Source organism: Ahaetulla prasina, chromosome 1, assembly GCF_028640845.1.
Source record: "Ahaetulla prasina isolate Xishuangbanna chromosome 1, ASM2864084v1, whole genome shotgun sequence".
Lineage (NCBI taxonomy): Eukaryota > Metazoa > Chordata > Lepidosauria > Squamata > Colubridae > Ahaetulla > Ahaetulla prasina.
The window spans coordinates 51,295,937-51,311,331 of record NC_080539.1 but is presented as its reverse complement, the minus strand read 5'-3'; the positions used below and the strand labels follow the sequence as shown (position 1 = coordinate 51,311,331).

General features: G+C 38.1%; 1 protein-coding gene across 2 annotated transcripts in view; it reads left to right on the top strand.

Moving 5' to 3' along the window:
- CAMKMT (calmodulin-lysine N-methyltransferase) overlaps positions 1–15,395 on the top strand; it is a 298,606-nt gene that overhangs the window by 252,576 nt on the left and 30,635 nt on the right. For both annotated transcript variants that reach the window (XM_058165221.1, XM_058165220.1), the window contains exon 8: positions 11,572–11,646. In XM_058165221.1, the coding sequence (XP_058021204.1) occupies positions 11,572–11,646 (75 nt within the window). The remainder of the gene's footprint in view (positions 1–11,571; positions 11,647–15,395) is intronic.

Here is a 15,395-nt window from a genome sequence, read left to right as displayed (position 1 = left end):
ACTTGGCCAATAAAAACATTCTATTCTATTCTATTCTAAGAGTAGAAGCTCTGGTAGGTTTTCAGTAAATTACTGTTTTCATTGGTAACCGTTATTTCCCTTTCCTTCAATGAGAAACAGAGAGTATCTAATGTGCGAGGCCAGTCTGATTGATTTTGAATGTGGAGCAAATTAAGAAGACAGATTGACTACCAATTTTTTCATATAATTAAAAACACTATAAATTGGAATATGATGAGAAAAACAGCCGAAGGCAAAGAGAAGATACCCCAAACTGCCACAAGTTCTATATTTAATGGTACTGATGAAAGTCTTCTGTCAATACCTTGATAAACATATCTTTTCTTTTATGTACACTGAGAGCATATGCACCAAGACAAATTCCTTGTGTGTCCAGTCACACTTGGCCAATAAAAAATTCTATTCTATTCTATTCTATTCTATTCAATAGTTTGATACTTACTGAATTTTATCCATTGAGTTTTATTTCAGTTTTCTTGAAATGCTAGCTCTTCTTTCTAATTTTGTGTCACCAATTTACTCCCTTTCTTAAATTACCATTTTCCTAAGCCTCAGCCAGGATATTACATTATCATAGGTAGCAGTGGTTAATTACTTTTCTAATAATCTTCTATAAAAATGAAGAATATTCATTAACTTTCTATGCTGGTTATAGGAATTCTGTTGTATAAATTTTGATTATAGCAATAGCAATTAGACTTATATACCATTTCAAAGTGCTTTAGAGATGTATCTTACAGAGTCAGCATATTGCCCCCAACAATCTGGATCCTCATTTTACTGGCCTTGGAAAGATGGAAGGCTGAGTCAGTCTTGAGCCTGATGAGAATTGAACTGGCAGTCAGAAAAATTATCTTGCAATACTACATTCTAACCACTGCGCCACCATGGCTCCTATTATGGCTCTCTTATTTATTAGAAATAAATGATTTCATATTTTAAATCTAAAATAAATAAATCTGTAAGAGTTTTAATCCTTAATGGTCATACATTGCTCTTCATTGATGAAAATATGGAAGGTATATTTACAGTTTCATAGCTAGTCTTGTGTCACTTTTACCCAAAATATTTACTATACGTTTTCAAGGAATGAGCTAAGTTTCACACCTAAGTTAAACATTTATCATCCATGTGGGATTTCCAGCAGTAAAGGTGATCCATAATGACTAACGTATCATTTCTGGGAACAGGCAACCAAAGCACAATAATCTTAATTTCTGAAGATTTTTCCACTAGCCTTGGGCATGAGACAGGTGTTAATAACAATGCCAGATGAAACAGTAGGCTATTTTTATAAATAAAGCAGCATATGATCACAACTGTGCAGCGCAACTATTTATTTGGGGGGGGGATCTTTTAGTTTTATTAATGAAATATTTACGATCTCTTGATGATGCTAACATGAAGATTTTCGATAATGATGTCTCTGATTTCTAAACAATTTTGGAAAAACAAGCAATATCTTCATGACAAATAAGATATAATTTTCTGTCCTGAATTGTATCAAAATTAAAAATAAGAAAAGATTCTTAACAGCAAATACAAGCTTTGTCTGCAAAAGATCTGAGGCTCAATTCTTATAATCCTTTTCCCTAGAACTGGCCAAATCTGTTTTCTAAAATACTGATAAATCCCAGTTGGACAGTGGACAGAGTTAATTCCAAAGACATACATCTGGTCTTTATACTTAAGTTTGTTCTCAAGATTCTCAGAGATGAGAATCATTATCTGAGCATTGTATCCACCCATAAAAAAAGATTGTTTTGACAGACATTAATATTATAATATTGATCATCTATTTATCGCTGACGATCATATTTTATTTATAATTCATATATTGGTTTGTGTAACTTGAGCAAAGTGGTAGTGTATAATATTAATATGTGCATGAATGAGAGAATAAAATTATAATTTTATAATTATTCAGTTTTATAATTATTCAAGGATTGAATTAAATGACTGATTCCATTTGATTTTATTAAATTATAACAAACAACTATAGTGATAAAATATCTCATTTTTTTCCTGATCTTTGGTTGTTAATTACCAAGCTAAACATCTGAATTTTGTAACCTTTAGCAGAGCCAGAGGAAGACCAAAATTAGAAGTACAATGATCTGGGAAAGCAAAAGGGTATTAATGAAGTGATATCAACATTTGAGTTTAGTGATAGAAGGGGACTCACAGCAGATGTAGCAACATTTTCCTGTGTACCTGATTCTCGATTTAGCTGCCCATTCAACTGCACAGGAAAAAACTCTATTTAGAGACTGCCAACCGATAATTCTCTCTCCTCCTTTTCCCACCTCCCCCAATCCTTGGATTAACAGTATATGATAGTCTGGAGGAGAATGGCAGCTACTTATTCTCTGAAATTCATTGGAAAGCTATGTCCTACGCTGGGAGGAGAAAAAAGGAGTATTCATCATAGGGTAGCCACCAGGAGAATTGAATATAGTGTAACTGATGTTAAGTTTGATCACAGATTTAAATGTAATTTCCTCTCCAAAGCATAACATTGCTTCTCATTATATTTATCTGAAACAATAGAAAGAGGAGCATCTGCTTTGACCATTCACTACATCTTCACAGGTTAGCTGAGTAATTATTGGGAGGACACTTTTCAGTTGCAGTACCTAATCTTTCTAGATTTCTCCAGGTCTTCTGTGGTACCATCCGCTCGTTCGTTCGTTCGTTCATTAATTCATGGCAACTGTCTAGATAAATCCCTGAAGTTTTCTTGGCAAGGTTTTTTTAGACGTGGTTCACCATTGCCTCCTTCATAGAGGAGCATGACTGGCCCAAAGTCACCTATCTGGCTCCATGCCTAAGGCAGGACTAGAGCTTATGTCTCCCAATTTCTAACCTGGGACCTTAATTACTACACCAATTGGCTCTATTTACTGCTTTATCATAATTATAAATCAATAGTTGCCTTTATTGTTTTTAATGGTTTTGTTTTTCTAACTTATCTGGGAACAGGAGTGTTAATAAATAATGCTGGTATTTAAAAAATATATATGTTATATTTCATAGTGTAATAAACATTAATTAAACTGTAGTGATAGCAATAGGAACAGCAAGAGCACTTAAACCTTTATACCACTTCATAGTGCTTTACAGCTTCTCTAAGCGGTTTACAGAGTCAGCATATCAACAATCTAGGTCCTCATTTTACTGATCTCAAAAGGGTAGAAGGCTGAGTCAATCTTGAGCCAATCAGGATTGAACTTCTGGAGTGAGAAATGAGTTAGACTGTAGTATTGCATTCTAACCATTGTGCCACCATGTAATATTTTAATCCTATGACTTCTGTTTGCATTTTTATTTTTTTAAGTTATTGAAAAGACTACCCAGTCTTTTGAAAGTCCTTGTAAGTAGATATTGTAAAAAAGTTCCAGAATAAAATAATTTATTTCACTCTTGCCTTGCACCTGCAACAAACAGTACCTGAAATTAGATTCTTATTGAAAACCATTGATGAAAAAATGGTGTCCCATTTAAATACTTTTTCATATTTTTTTAGCAAGGCTTCCATTCTTTCATTGGTGTGCACTTATTTATAGTTTCTATTGTTTCCATATTTGGGGATTTATCAGTTGGGGAATATAATATCATCCCTGATTAAATGGATCAAGATCAGTCAAAAGGGAGTACTCTCTGAAATTAATATGTGTTTTTGCCATGTTCCTGTAAACAACATTAAGTTAGATATTTTTGGCCTGCCATTCTAGCCATCAAAAGAAGATGTGTGATAGCTCATCAAGGTGCAATATTTCCATATTTTATTCACAATGTACTGTAACCTGGAGATTACCTGCGTTTGGGGATTTAGTCAATAACTTACTTACTGTATATCCCACCTTTATTATTTTTATACATAGCTCAAGTAGCTCAAGCTACTCCTATTTTCCTGCAAGGTGAATTGAGCTGAGAGAGTGACAGACCCAAAGTCACCTAGCTGGCTTTCATGCCCATGTCAGGAATAAAACTCACAATCTTGTAATTTCTATCCTGGTGCCTTAATCAGTAGACCAAACTGCCTCTTTTTATTCTATTCCTATTTATACCTATTTCCTATTTCCTAATTCCTCTGGATAGGTTAAGTTCTGTATAAGTTAGTTGACTGACTAAGATAGAATTATGATAGCTATATATAATGTATTCAATTTTCCTGCTCACTCTTAAACTTCACTTTTGTTATTTATGGCATACAGTTGCTTTTATCCTACATATGCTATCACTAAACTCTCCATTATGTATTTAGGTCGGCACTGAGTCTTAATTATATGGCCCCATGTTGAGCATCTTGATATATTGTGTTTCCTTCATATAGATTAAGTATTTTTGGAATGATTTTGATTTGCTTCTAGATAAACACAGATCAGCCTTTCCTAGGCTGATGAAGGAATAGGCCTTCTTCTCATACTTTTTACTGCCTTTTAAATGTAGATTCACAAATGATAATTACCATGCATTGTGTTTTGAATTATACTACTGGGAGAAAACAGGATAATAAGCCATTCCTTTCTGCCCTTTAACCTGTCATAGTTATAGTAATGTATCCTTGTTTGGTTTATTTAAATCAGTGATTGGATTCCATTAAAAAAATGGAAAAGAGGTGGTGTTATTTGTCCATTTACCTTAATATGGAAGAATTTATCTGGCCAAAACATATCTGAAATTGTGGAGAGGTACTTCCATTCAGTATAGATTGCACCAAATGAAATATATCAGGAGGATCAATTATTTGATTTTGTATAAAGAAGTTTCCTAAATTGCATTGTTGTCTGCTTTGAAGGCAGCGATTTTCTTATGTTCAGCAGAGATCACCTGCTTCTTTTATCCCTTTAATTTCCTTATCCTTAATTGAAATTGAAACTGAGAACCTTTTTCATGTCCTGCACTAAAGAGCCATGGTTTACTGCCCTTACATAAGGAAAGTTAATATGGGATTATTAAAAAGGTATTTGGAAAGTTTTCAAAGACATAATCTTGTATCTGCAACTATAACTTCTAGAACAGAAGCAGTAAAGTGTGCTCTTTCTCACTTTCTCACGTGTGAATGATCTTGATTGACTGTGATCATTTTTATGCTACCTGAAAAAAATAAGTATCCTGAGCTTACTCCAGGAAATCTATTCAATATATATCCTGTGCAAAAGAGTTTTTGATACTTTCCCAGTTAAAATGCTAAGGGAAAATATCAGAAGGTGACAGAAGTATGCATGTGTTACTTCTTCCTATCCCCTTCAAAAGCCGATTCCGTTACTCATATCTAAAAACTAAATCTCTCTTCTGGTTTAAAAATTATGTAATTGAAAATGAATCACAGATATTTGTTCAAAATTTGGAGAGGGGCGTATAATGTATTTTGAGCCAGTTACTTAGCTTTTATGAAGTGGGTATGGGTGTGTACTGGAATAGCCAAAAGAGTAAAATAACATTTTATTTTGAAATTTAAAAAAATATCTAATGAAACATATAATGCAAGAACAATGTTAAGAATCCAGAAGCCTTTAAAGTGCAGTGGTTAATGCTGGACAATTACTGAGCCGGAGAAGACGCCTAGAGAGTTCCTGGAGGTCTAGCCGTTCGGAAGCTGATCGGACACTAGTGAAGTCCTATACTAGGACTTACCTAGTGGCATTGAGGGAAGCGAGGCGTAGCTACGCCTCCTCCCTCATTGCATCGGCAGATAACCGCCCAGCCGCCCTGTTTCGGGTGACTCGCTCCCTCCTACACCAGGGGGAGCGGGACGACCCGTTGCAGGGACGTGCTGAGGAGTTTAACGGTTATCTATACGATAAAATCGTTCAGCTTCGGGATGGTCTGGACCAAGATTGCGGTGATGCGGGTGAGATGCTCGAGGGCGGTCTTGGTGACATTGTTTGGGATGAGTTTGACCCTGTGGCTCCCGAGGACATGGACAGGTTGTTGGGTAGGTTGAATGCCACCACGTGTTTACTGGACCCGTGCCCCTCTTGGCTGGTGCTGGCCACTCGAGAGGTGACACGAGGCTGGCTCCAGGCGATTACGACCGCTTCTTTGGTGGAGGTGTCTTCCGCCTGCCTTGAAAGAGGCGGTGGTGAGGCCCTCCTTAAGAAGCCGTCCCTGGACCCGGCTGTTTTAGGTAATTATCGTCCGGTCTCCAACCCGCCCGGCGAAGGTTGTAGAAATATGGTGGCATATCAATTTCCCTTGCACCTGGATGAAACTGTCTATCTAGACCCGTTCCAGTCCGGTTTCGGCCCGGCTACAGCACGGAGACGGCTTTGGTCGCGTTGGTGGATGATCTCTGGAGGGCCAGGGATGAGGTTGCTCCTCTGCCCTGGTCCTATTAGACCTCTCAGCGGCTTTCGATACCATCGACCATGGTATCCTGCTGCGCGGTTGGAGGGATTGGGAGTGGGAGGCACCGTTTATCGGTGGTTCTCCTCCTATCTCTCCGACCGGTCGCAGTCGGTGTTGACAGGGGCAGAGGTCGGCCCGGGCGCCTCACTTGTGGGGTGCCGCGGGGTCGATCCTCTCGCCCTCCTGTTCAACATCTACATGAAGCCGCTGGGTGAGATCATCAGTGGTTTCGGTGTGAAGTACCAGCTGTATGCGGATGACACCCAGCTGTATTTTCTACACCGACCACCCCAACGAAGCTTTCAAGTGCTGTCCCGGTGCCTGGAGGTCAGCTGCTCGAAGCTGATCGACACTAGTGAAGTCCTATACTAGGACTTACCTAGTGGCATTGAGGAAGCGAGGCGTAGCTCGCCTCCTCCCTCATTGCATCGGCAGATAACCGCCCAGCCGCCCTGAATTATACTACTGGGAGAAAACAGGATAATAAGCCATTCCTTTCTGCCCTTTAACCTGTCATAGTTATAGTAATGTATCCTTGTTTGGTTTATTTAAATCAGTGATTGGATTCCATTAAAAAAATGGAAAAGAGGTGGTGTTATTTGTCCATTTACCTTAATATGGAAGAATTTATCTGGCCAAAACATATCTGAAATTGTGGAGAGGTACTTCCATTCAGTATAGATTGCACCAAATGAAATATATCAGGAGGATCAATTATTTGATTTTGTATAAAGAAGTTTCCTAAATTGCATTGTTGTCTGCTTTGAAGGCAGCGATTTTCTTATGTTCAGCAGAGATCACCTGCTTCTTTTATCCCTTTAATTTCCTTATCCTTAATTGAAATTGAAACTGAGAACCTTTTTCATGTCCTGCACTAAAGAGCCATGGTTTACTGCCCTTACATAAGGAAAGTTAATATGGGATTATTAAAAAGGTATTTGGAAAGTTTTCAAAGACATAATCTTGTATCTGCAACTATAACTTCTAGAACAGAAGCAGTAAAGTGTGCTCTTTCTCACTTTCTCACGTGTGAATGATCTTGATTGACTGTGATCATTTTTATGCTACCTGAAAAAAATAAGTATCCTGAGCTTACTCCAGGAAATCTATTCAATATATATCCTGTGCAAAAGAGTTTTTGATACTTTCCCAGTTAAAATGCTAAGGGAAAATATCAGAAGGTGACAGAAGTATGCATGTGTTACTTCTTCCTATCCCCTTCAAAAGCCGATTCCGTTACTCATATCTAAAAACTAAATCTCTCTTCTGGTTTAAAAATTATGTAATTGAAAATGAATCACAGATATTTGTTCAAAATTTGGAGAGGGGCGTATAATGTATTTTGAGCCAGTTACTTAGCTTTTATGAAGTGGGTATGGGTGTGTACTGGAATAGCCAAAAGAGTAAAATAACATTTTATTTTGAAATTTAAAAATATCTAATGAAACATATAATGCAAGAACAATGTTAAGAATCCAGAAGCCTTTAAAGTGCAGTGGTTAATGCGGGACAATTACTGAGCCGGAGAAGACGCCTAGAGAGTTCCTGGAGGTCTAGCCGTTCGGAAGCTGATCGGACACTAGTGAAGTCCTATACTAGGACTTACCTAGTGGCATTGAGGGAAGCGAGGCGTAGCTACGCCTCCTCCTCATTGCATCGGCAGATAACCGCCCAGCCGCCCTGTTTGGGTGACTCGCTCCCTCCTACACCAGGGGAGCGGACGACCCGCTGCAGGGACGTGCTGAGGAGTTTAACGGTTATCTATACGATAAAATCGTTCAACCGGGATGGTCTGGACCAAGATTGCGTGATGCGGGTGAGATGCTCGAGGCGGTCTTGGTGACATTGTTTGGGATGAGTTTGACCCTGTGGCTCCCGAGGACATGGACAGGTTGTTGGGTAGGTTGAATGCCACCACGTGTTTACTGGACCCGTGCCCCTCTTGGCTGGTGCTGGCCACTCGAGAGGTGACACGAGGCTGGCTCCAGGCGATTACGACCGCTTCTTTGGTGGAGGGTGTCTTCCCGCCTGCCTTGAAAGAGGCGGTGGTGAGGCCCCTCCTTAAGAAGCCGTCCCTGGACCCGGCTGTTTTAGGTAATTATCGTCCGGTCTCCAACCCGCCGCGGCGAAGGTTGTAGAGAGTATGGTGGCATATCAATTTCCTTGCACCTGGATGAAACTGTCTATCTAGACCCGTTCCAGTCCGGTTTCGGCCCGGCTACAGCACGGAGACGGCTTTGGTCGCGTTGGTGGATGATCTCTGGAGGCCAGGGATAGGGGTTGCTCCTCTGCCCTGGTCCTATTAGACCTCTCAGCGGCTTTCGATACCATCGACCATGGTATCCTGCTGCGCCGGTTGGAGGGATTGGGAGTGGGAGGCACCGTTTATCGGTGGTTCTCCTCCTATCTCTCCGACCGGTCGCAGTCGGTGTTGACGGGGGGGCAGAGGTCGGCCCCGAGGCGCCTCACTTGTGGGGTGCCGCAGGGGTCGATCCTCTCGCCCCTCCTGTTCAACATCTACATGAAGCCGCTGGGTGAGATCATCAGTGGTTTCGGTGTGAAGTACCAGCTGTATGCGGATGACACCCAGCTGTACTTTTCTACACCGGACCACCCCAACGAAGCTTTCGAAGTGCTGTCCCGGTGCCTGGAGGCCGTACGGGTCTGGATGGGGAGAAATAGGCTCAAGCTCAATCCTCCAAGACAGAGTGGCTGTGGATGCCGCATCCCGCACAGTCAGCTAAATCCGCGGCTGACCATCGGTGGCGAGTCATTGGCCCCGATGGAAAGGGTCCGCAACTTAGGCGCCCTCCTGGATGAACGGCTGTCTCTAGAAGATCATTTGACGGCCGTCTCCAGGGGAGCGTTCTACCAGGTTCGCCTGGTACGCCAGTTGCGCCCCTTTCTGGACCGGGATGCCCTATGCACGGTCACCACGCACTCGTGACGTCGCGCCTGGATTACTGCAATGCTCTCTACATGGGGCTCCCTTGAAGGGCATCCGAGGCTGCAGTTAGTCCAGAATGCGGCTGCGGGTGATAGATGGAGCCCCGTGGCTCCGTATAACACCCATCCTGCGCAGGCTGCACTGGCTACCTGTGGCTTTCGGGTGCGCTTCAAGGTGTTGGTGACCACCTTTAAAGCGCCCATGGCATTGGGCCGGGTTACTTACGGGACCGCCTACTGCTACCGAATATCTCTCACCGACCCGTGCGCTCTCACAGAGAGGGTCTCCTCAGGGTGCCGTCAGCGCGGCAATGTCGCCTGGCGACGCCCAGGAAGGGCCTTCTGTGGGGGCCCCCACCCTCTGGAATGAACTACCCCCCGGTCTTCGTCAGCTTTCGGACCTCCGGACCTTCCGCCGCGGGCTTAAAACACATTTATTTAATTGTGCAGGGCTGAGCTAAATTTTAAATTTTAAATTACTGGTTTTTAAATTGGCTTTTATTTTATATTGTTAATTTTAAATTAATAGGCGTTTAGAATAAGTTTTTTAACTGTTTTTATATTTCTTACATTGTATTTATGTGTTTTAAATGCCTGTACACCGCCCTGAGTCCTTCGGGAGATAGGGCGGTATATAAATTTGATAAATAAATAAATAAATAAATAAAATCTTCAATATATGTAAGACTAATAAAAAGGATTTAGAAAAAAAATAATCATAAACTTTGCAGTTCTTATTTGTCTTCATGGATTGCCTTTCAGTGGAATGACAGACTAGTGATGGCCTTTAAAGCTAGCAACTCAACCACTAGCTGCTGTTGCAGCTTCAGGGTTGTTAGGTTTTTTTTTTTGTTTTTTTGTTATTAAAAAAATCAAAATCAAATGAAAACTAGCAACCCTACCAACTTACCTTTACCTAATTTTCACTGTTGTAACCTAAGTTTCCACGGAAACAGGGTTGAAAAAGCCGCCAGTAGCCAGCAGGCAGTCAGCAGCTGAGAGTGAGAACTCTCCTTTGTCACTTTCCACTAGTGGATGCCTGCTGAGCCCTGAAAGTGCCAGTTTGCAAAGCCACCTAGGTTTCGAAAATGTGTACCCGCTTTATAGTTTAAATGGGTGTGAATATATGGGGCTGTATATGCATGCATGTATGTACTTGGGGTTGTGCGGTGATTAAATTAGCCTACTGTTTTTCCCCCTTGGAATGGCACAATACATTCCAGGAGGGTAAATTAGCGATTGAGTTCTGCATTATTATTTTGTTAGTCTGATATTCTACACAACCTTCCCCCATGATGTTGTACATCAACAGTGATTTTTTTCAAGGATTCTAATAATTTTCTATGTACATAAGACATATTGTTGAACAATAAAAACCATCTTTCACAAAGAAAATATTATGAATAAACCATAAATATGAATCATATAAACCACAGCTGCAGACCTTTACAGTTGTCAGTAGTGAATAAAAAGTCCTAAAACAGAAATAAATATGTATCAGACTGGATATATCATTCCCCTTTCTATCTAGCTTTTCTTAGCTTTTGTACCAATAATTGCAAATGAAACATGTATTCTTTTGATCCCAAAACACATAAAAAAAACCCACAACACAATAAATTTTGTAATAAAAGCACTTTTAAACAATATGCATATACTGTAAATATTATTTTTAAAGAAATAACCTCTCATTCTGATTACTCATAATTTTGTTTTGGAAATGAAATTTAAAACTCTTTTTATATTCCAGATGTTGGAATTAAACATGAACTAGTCAAGAGCAAATCTTAATAGTATAATGTTGGCATATTTTCAAGAACGCTTATTCTCTGTCCTTCATATAAAGCTAAAGGAAACAGCGGCTTTATCAATAATAAAGTCAATGAACACTTATCACAACAAGCAGAGAAAGAAGAAAGCAATATTTTGGTTTGTAAATGTATACTGCAATACAATAAACATACTGCAATTTACATATACCAATTTAATTACTAAGGGGCAAAACTTTGGACTTCCTGTAGATATCACTTTACTTACAGGAATTCTTTAACCAGCTGTTCATATAAAGCTATATTTATAGTGGATGTCACTAATTGATACATCTATATGCACTCTTTATGATCATGTTATGTACTTTTAATAAATCAATTTTTTGACTCTTGGCCAACATACTAAATGTCCCTTTTTTTTAGAAGTGAAAAAAATAAAACACGTAAGTCCAGTTTTAAAAAATATTTTCTTTCTTTCTAGCATTTTACGATGGGATAATGAGACAGATGTCTCTCAACTGGAAGGACATTTTGACATTGTTATGTGTGCTGACTGGTAAGTACATAAAAATCATAAAATTCATGTGAAAAAAAATAGCTTTGCTGAAGTAATTGTACTGTGCTGCTTGCTGATGGCTAAGCAAAGTCAACAAATGAAGCACAAAGCCATCTTAACCTCAACAAATTAATATTCATCTCCATGTGACAGTTCTAAGGTAGTCTTCTATCACACAGTAACTTCTACCACATTATTTCCCAAAGATTGATTTTGAGAAGCATTTCCATTTTCTGGAATTGCCTCTGTTTCATGCTTGATGTATCAGTAAATGGACGACTTAGGCAAATTGCAAATAATTATGGCTCAGTGAGGAACAGTCTGGAGAAAAGGGAGTTTATCAACACAAACAGCTCAATTAGCTTACTTCTTAGGAGAGATCTGACTATTGATATAAGAGGATATATATTCTGTGTTCCCCATTAAATCTTTGGGAATTTTCTCTTCATTTTTTAAAGCTGCTCAAGAAAATAACAACAGGCATTTTCTTAGTGATACTCAGATGTTAAAATTAATAGTAAATCAACTGCAATAAAAAGAAATCAGAAAAAAGCATATTTACATTGGTTGATTGACAAGTTACAGAATGCTTTGTTATGTATCTGAGTAAATTTGATTGTTGATATAAAATAACATTTATTTCTGGTGGCTTATCTAATTGTATAAAGTCCACAATGATTTCAGTTGAAATATGTTTTGAAAATACATTTTAACAGCAATATTATTCACATAAATACATAACAGTTTTGTGTAGCTTCTTGGATGCCGGGCTGTGACAGTCCAGAAGATTTTGGCTATTGACTTCTGTAAAGCAATTGGCATGCAAGATAAGAATAAATACACATTTTTAATGCAGATGTTCTTTATAAAAATATTCTAAGTGACTGTAGAAACAGAATAGTTTAAGGAAGAAACTAACTATTGTGTCCTTTAAAATAGTGAATTAAATTCATAAGCTATAGACATGGTTTTGAAAATGCTTCTCTTAATAAAATATTTCTAGCTCTGTATAATGCTTTTCTTTGTCCTTTAGTTTTTTTTCTTTTATGACTAACCAATGAATGAAACAGGCGTTCTTTTCCCAATGCATAGCCTTTCAGCAAAACTTCTTTGTTCCCAAAAAGGACAGACATGGGTTTCTAACTAATCGCTGATAATGTGCCTCAGAGATGCATCATCTGATTAAAATAAGGAGCTAAACAACACCATATGATTTCAGCAAGTAATTTAGTAAATGCCTTCCTCACCAAATATTAGAATGGATACTCTGGGTTTCATTGCACAGATGAAGTTAATGCTGGACAGGATTAGATCAGATTAAGTATGAAAGTCAGATCAGATTCTGGCGGACGTGAGCAGGAGGGCAGCAGTCTTCTCAGAGGCTTAGACAAGGCTTGCATAGGGATGTTCTCCAGATTATGTGGGTGAAGCAAGGTTTGCCAAGAGATTTTGAGTTAAATTTGTTCTTCACACAAATATCAAAACAACCTGACTATTGTATCTCGTTTATGCCTAATACTTACCCTGTCATCCTATTTATAGGGTAGAGAATATCAGAAGCAACAAGATTTAACATAACTTTTTAAATTATTTGTATTATTGTTGTCTATTATTCTATTATCTAATGAATAAATTGCTAGAATTCCCAGAAGAATTGTAGCCTCACTAGAAAACAAAGAATTATGGTTAATAAGTATACGTTCACTAGTAGATATGAAATGCACCTAGTTCTGTGATTTACCACAGTATTAAAACAAACATGCTTTAATTAATGCCTATCAAAAGAATAGCACAACAGATGCTTTTAACATTTAAAAAACTGAATTACATTTTGGTCTGGGACAAAGTACTATATAAGCATACCCACATATTAGTTTGAGGAACTAAATATTGCATTTTTCTTTTTCTAACAGAAATAATTTATAGAGCTAATAGTGCAATATATAATCTGAACTACTAGATTGACATTAAAATATATTTTCATTTTTTAAATTTGGAATTTATTAAAACAATAACATTGGGTAATAATTCATAGTTACGTATGGACTATATTTGCATGTGCTAATATTTAAGAGGTTTCAAAACTGTGTAGAAATGAAAACAAAAAATAGGTATGATAATTTTGTAATATCCATTTAACAATATTATCCAGATCATTGTCAGCTGTTAAGCTCTGGAATTAGAATACAGCAGAAACCTTGGTTCAAATATTAAGGGAAATGACAGATTCCTATTGTGCTGTTTAAAGAAAATTGGCATAGTATGATGCTCTTATTAGGTAGTCATTGGTACTACTTGATTCCATTTATTAAAATAAGAATGATGCAAGCTCCATTCATAAATGAATTCTGAAGTCAGACTGAGATTCAAGTAAAATATGCATGATTATAAAACCCAGTGTTCTGCTGAGATACTTAAATGATATCTATGCTTGCGTTTTGATACTGAAATAATTGATGCACAGAAATAGAAAGGAAATTAGTAAAAGTTTACAATATTTAATAATTACAATAATAATCTATGACCTAATTCAGGTCAGGCCAGGTATAAAATAAATAGAAAAACAAGATTAAATAACTTTCAACTAGCTAACCCACAATTATGAAATTTTGGGAATACAGGATAAAGAATATTCAGACCAAAAAATATATATATATTAGAAAAAAAAATCATAGTATTGTATACTTATAAAATAGAATAAGGTAAAAGGAATGCAGTACTTTTAGGCAGGTTTGTGTGTATAGTTTAAGGCAGATAAGATGGGAAATGGTTTCTTCAACCATTATATAAATAATGATAACTGGAAGTAAATGATCCATGTTAGCTGTTTTATACCATTCATTTATCAAATTGTAGCCACAACAATCCTGTACCAAATCTCAAATTATGTGAATTTATGTTGATACCTTCAATCATGGCTTGACTTACCTGATGCTACCAGGGCAACTTTGCCACTGCAGATGAAATGCTATTAAACTTTAAACAGGAATTGGGAAAGCATTGACTGGAAGTGCCTTGGTTCCCCATCTTTTTTTTTTTCTTTGGGTCATTAAGTCAGGTGTATTTTTGTGTTTCCTATGGGTTATTGAAATTGGATGTATCTATGGGCAAATGCATGCAGCATTTTGAAAAATGACTACAGTGGTTATGAATTTAATATATATAGCCAAATGTTACCAAATATCACTCTGCCAAAGTGTGCATAGTCAAGGCTATGGTTTTCCCTGTTCACAGCAATGCATGGCTGTGAAAGTTGAACCATAAGGAAGGCTGAGTGCCAAAGTATTGAGGACTTTGAGGAGAAGACTCCTGCGAGTCCGTTGGACTGCAAGGCAATCAAACCGGTCAGTCCTAGAAGAGATCAACCCTGACTATTCTTCAGAAGGACAGATCCTGAAAATGAAATTCAAATATTTTGGCCACCTAATGAGAAGGAAGGACTCACTGGAGAAGAGCCTAATGCTGGGAATGATTGAGGGCAAAAGAAGAATGGGACGACAGAGAATGAGGTGGCTGGGTGGATTCCAGGGGATGGTAGAGGACAGAAAGGCCTGGAGGAAAAATGTCCATGGGGTTGCAATGGGTTGGACACAACAACAAGCCAAATGTTGAGGCATTTGGTACAGGGTGTTTTTTTTTAAAAAAGAAAAATGTTAGTTCAATATACTATGCCATATAAATAATGGAGTAATTGTTGGTATCTGAGAATGGAACAGGAACTGTTTTTATGGCTTTGATTAATGTAAAGG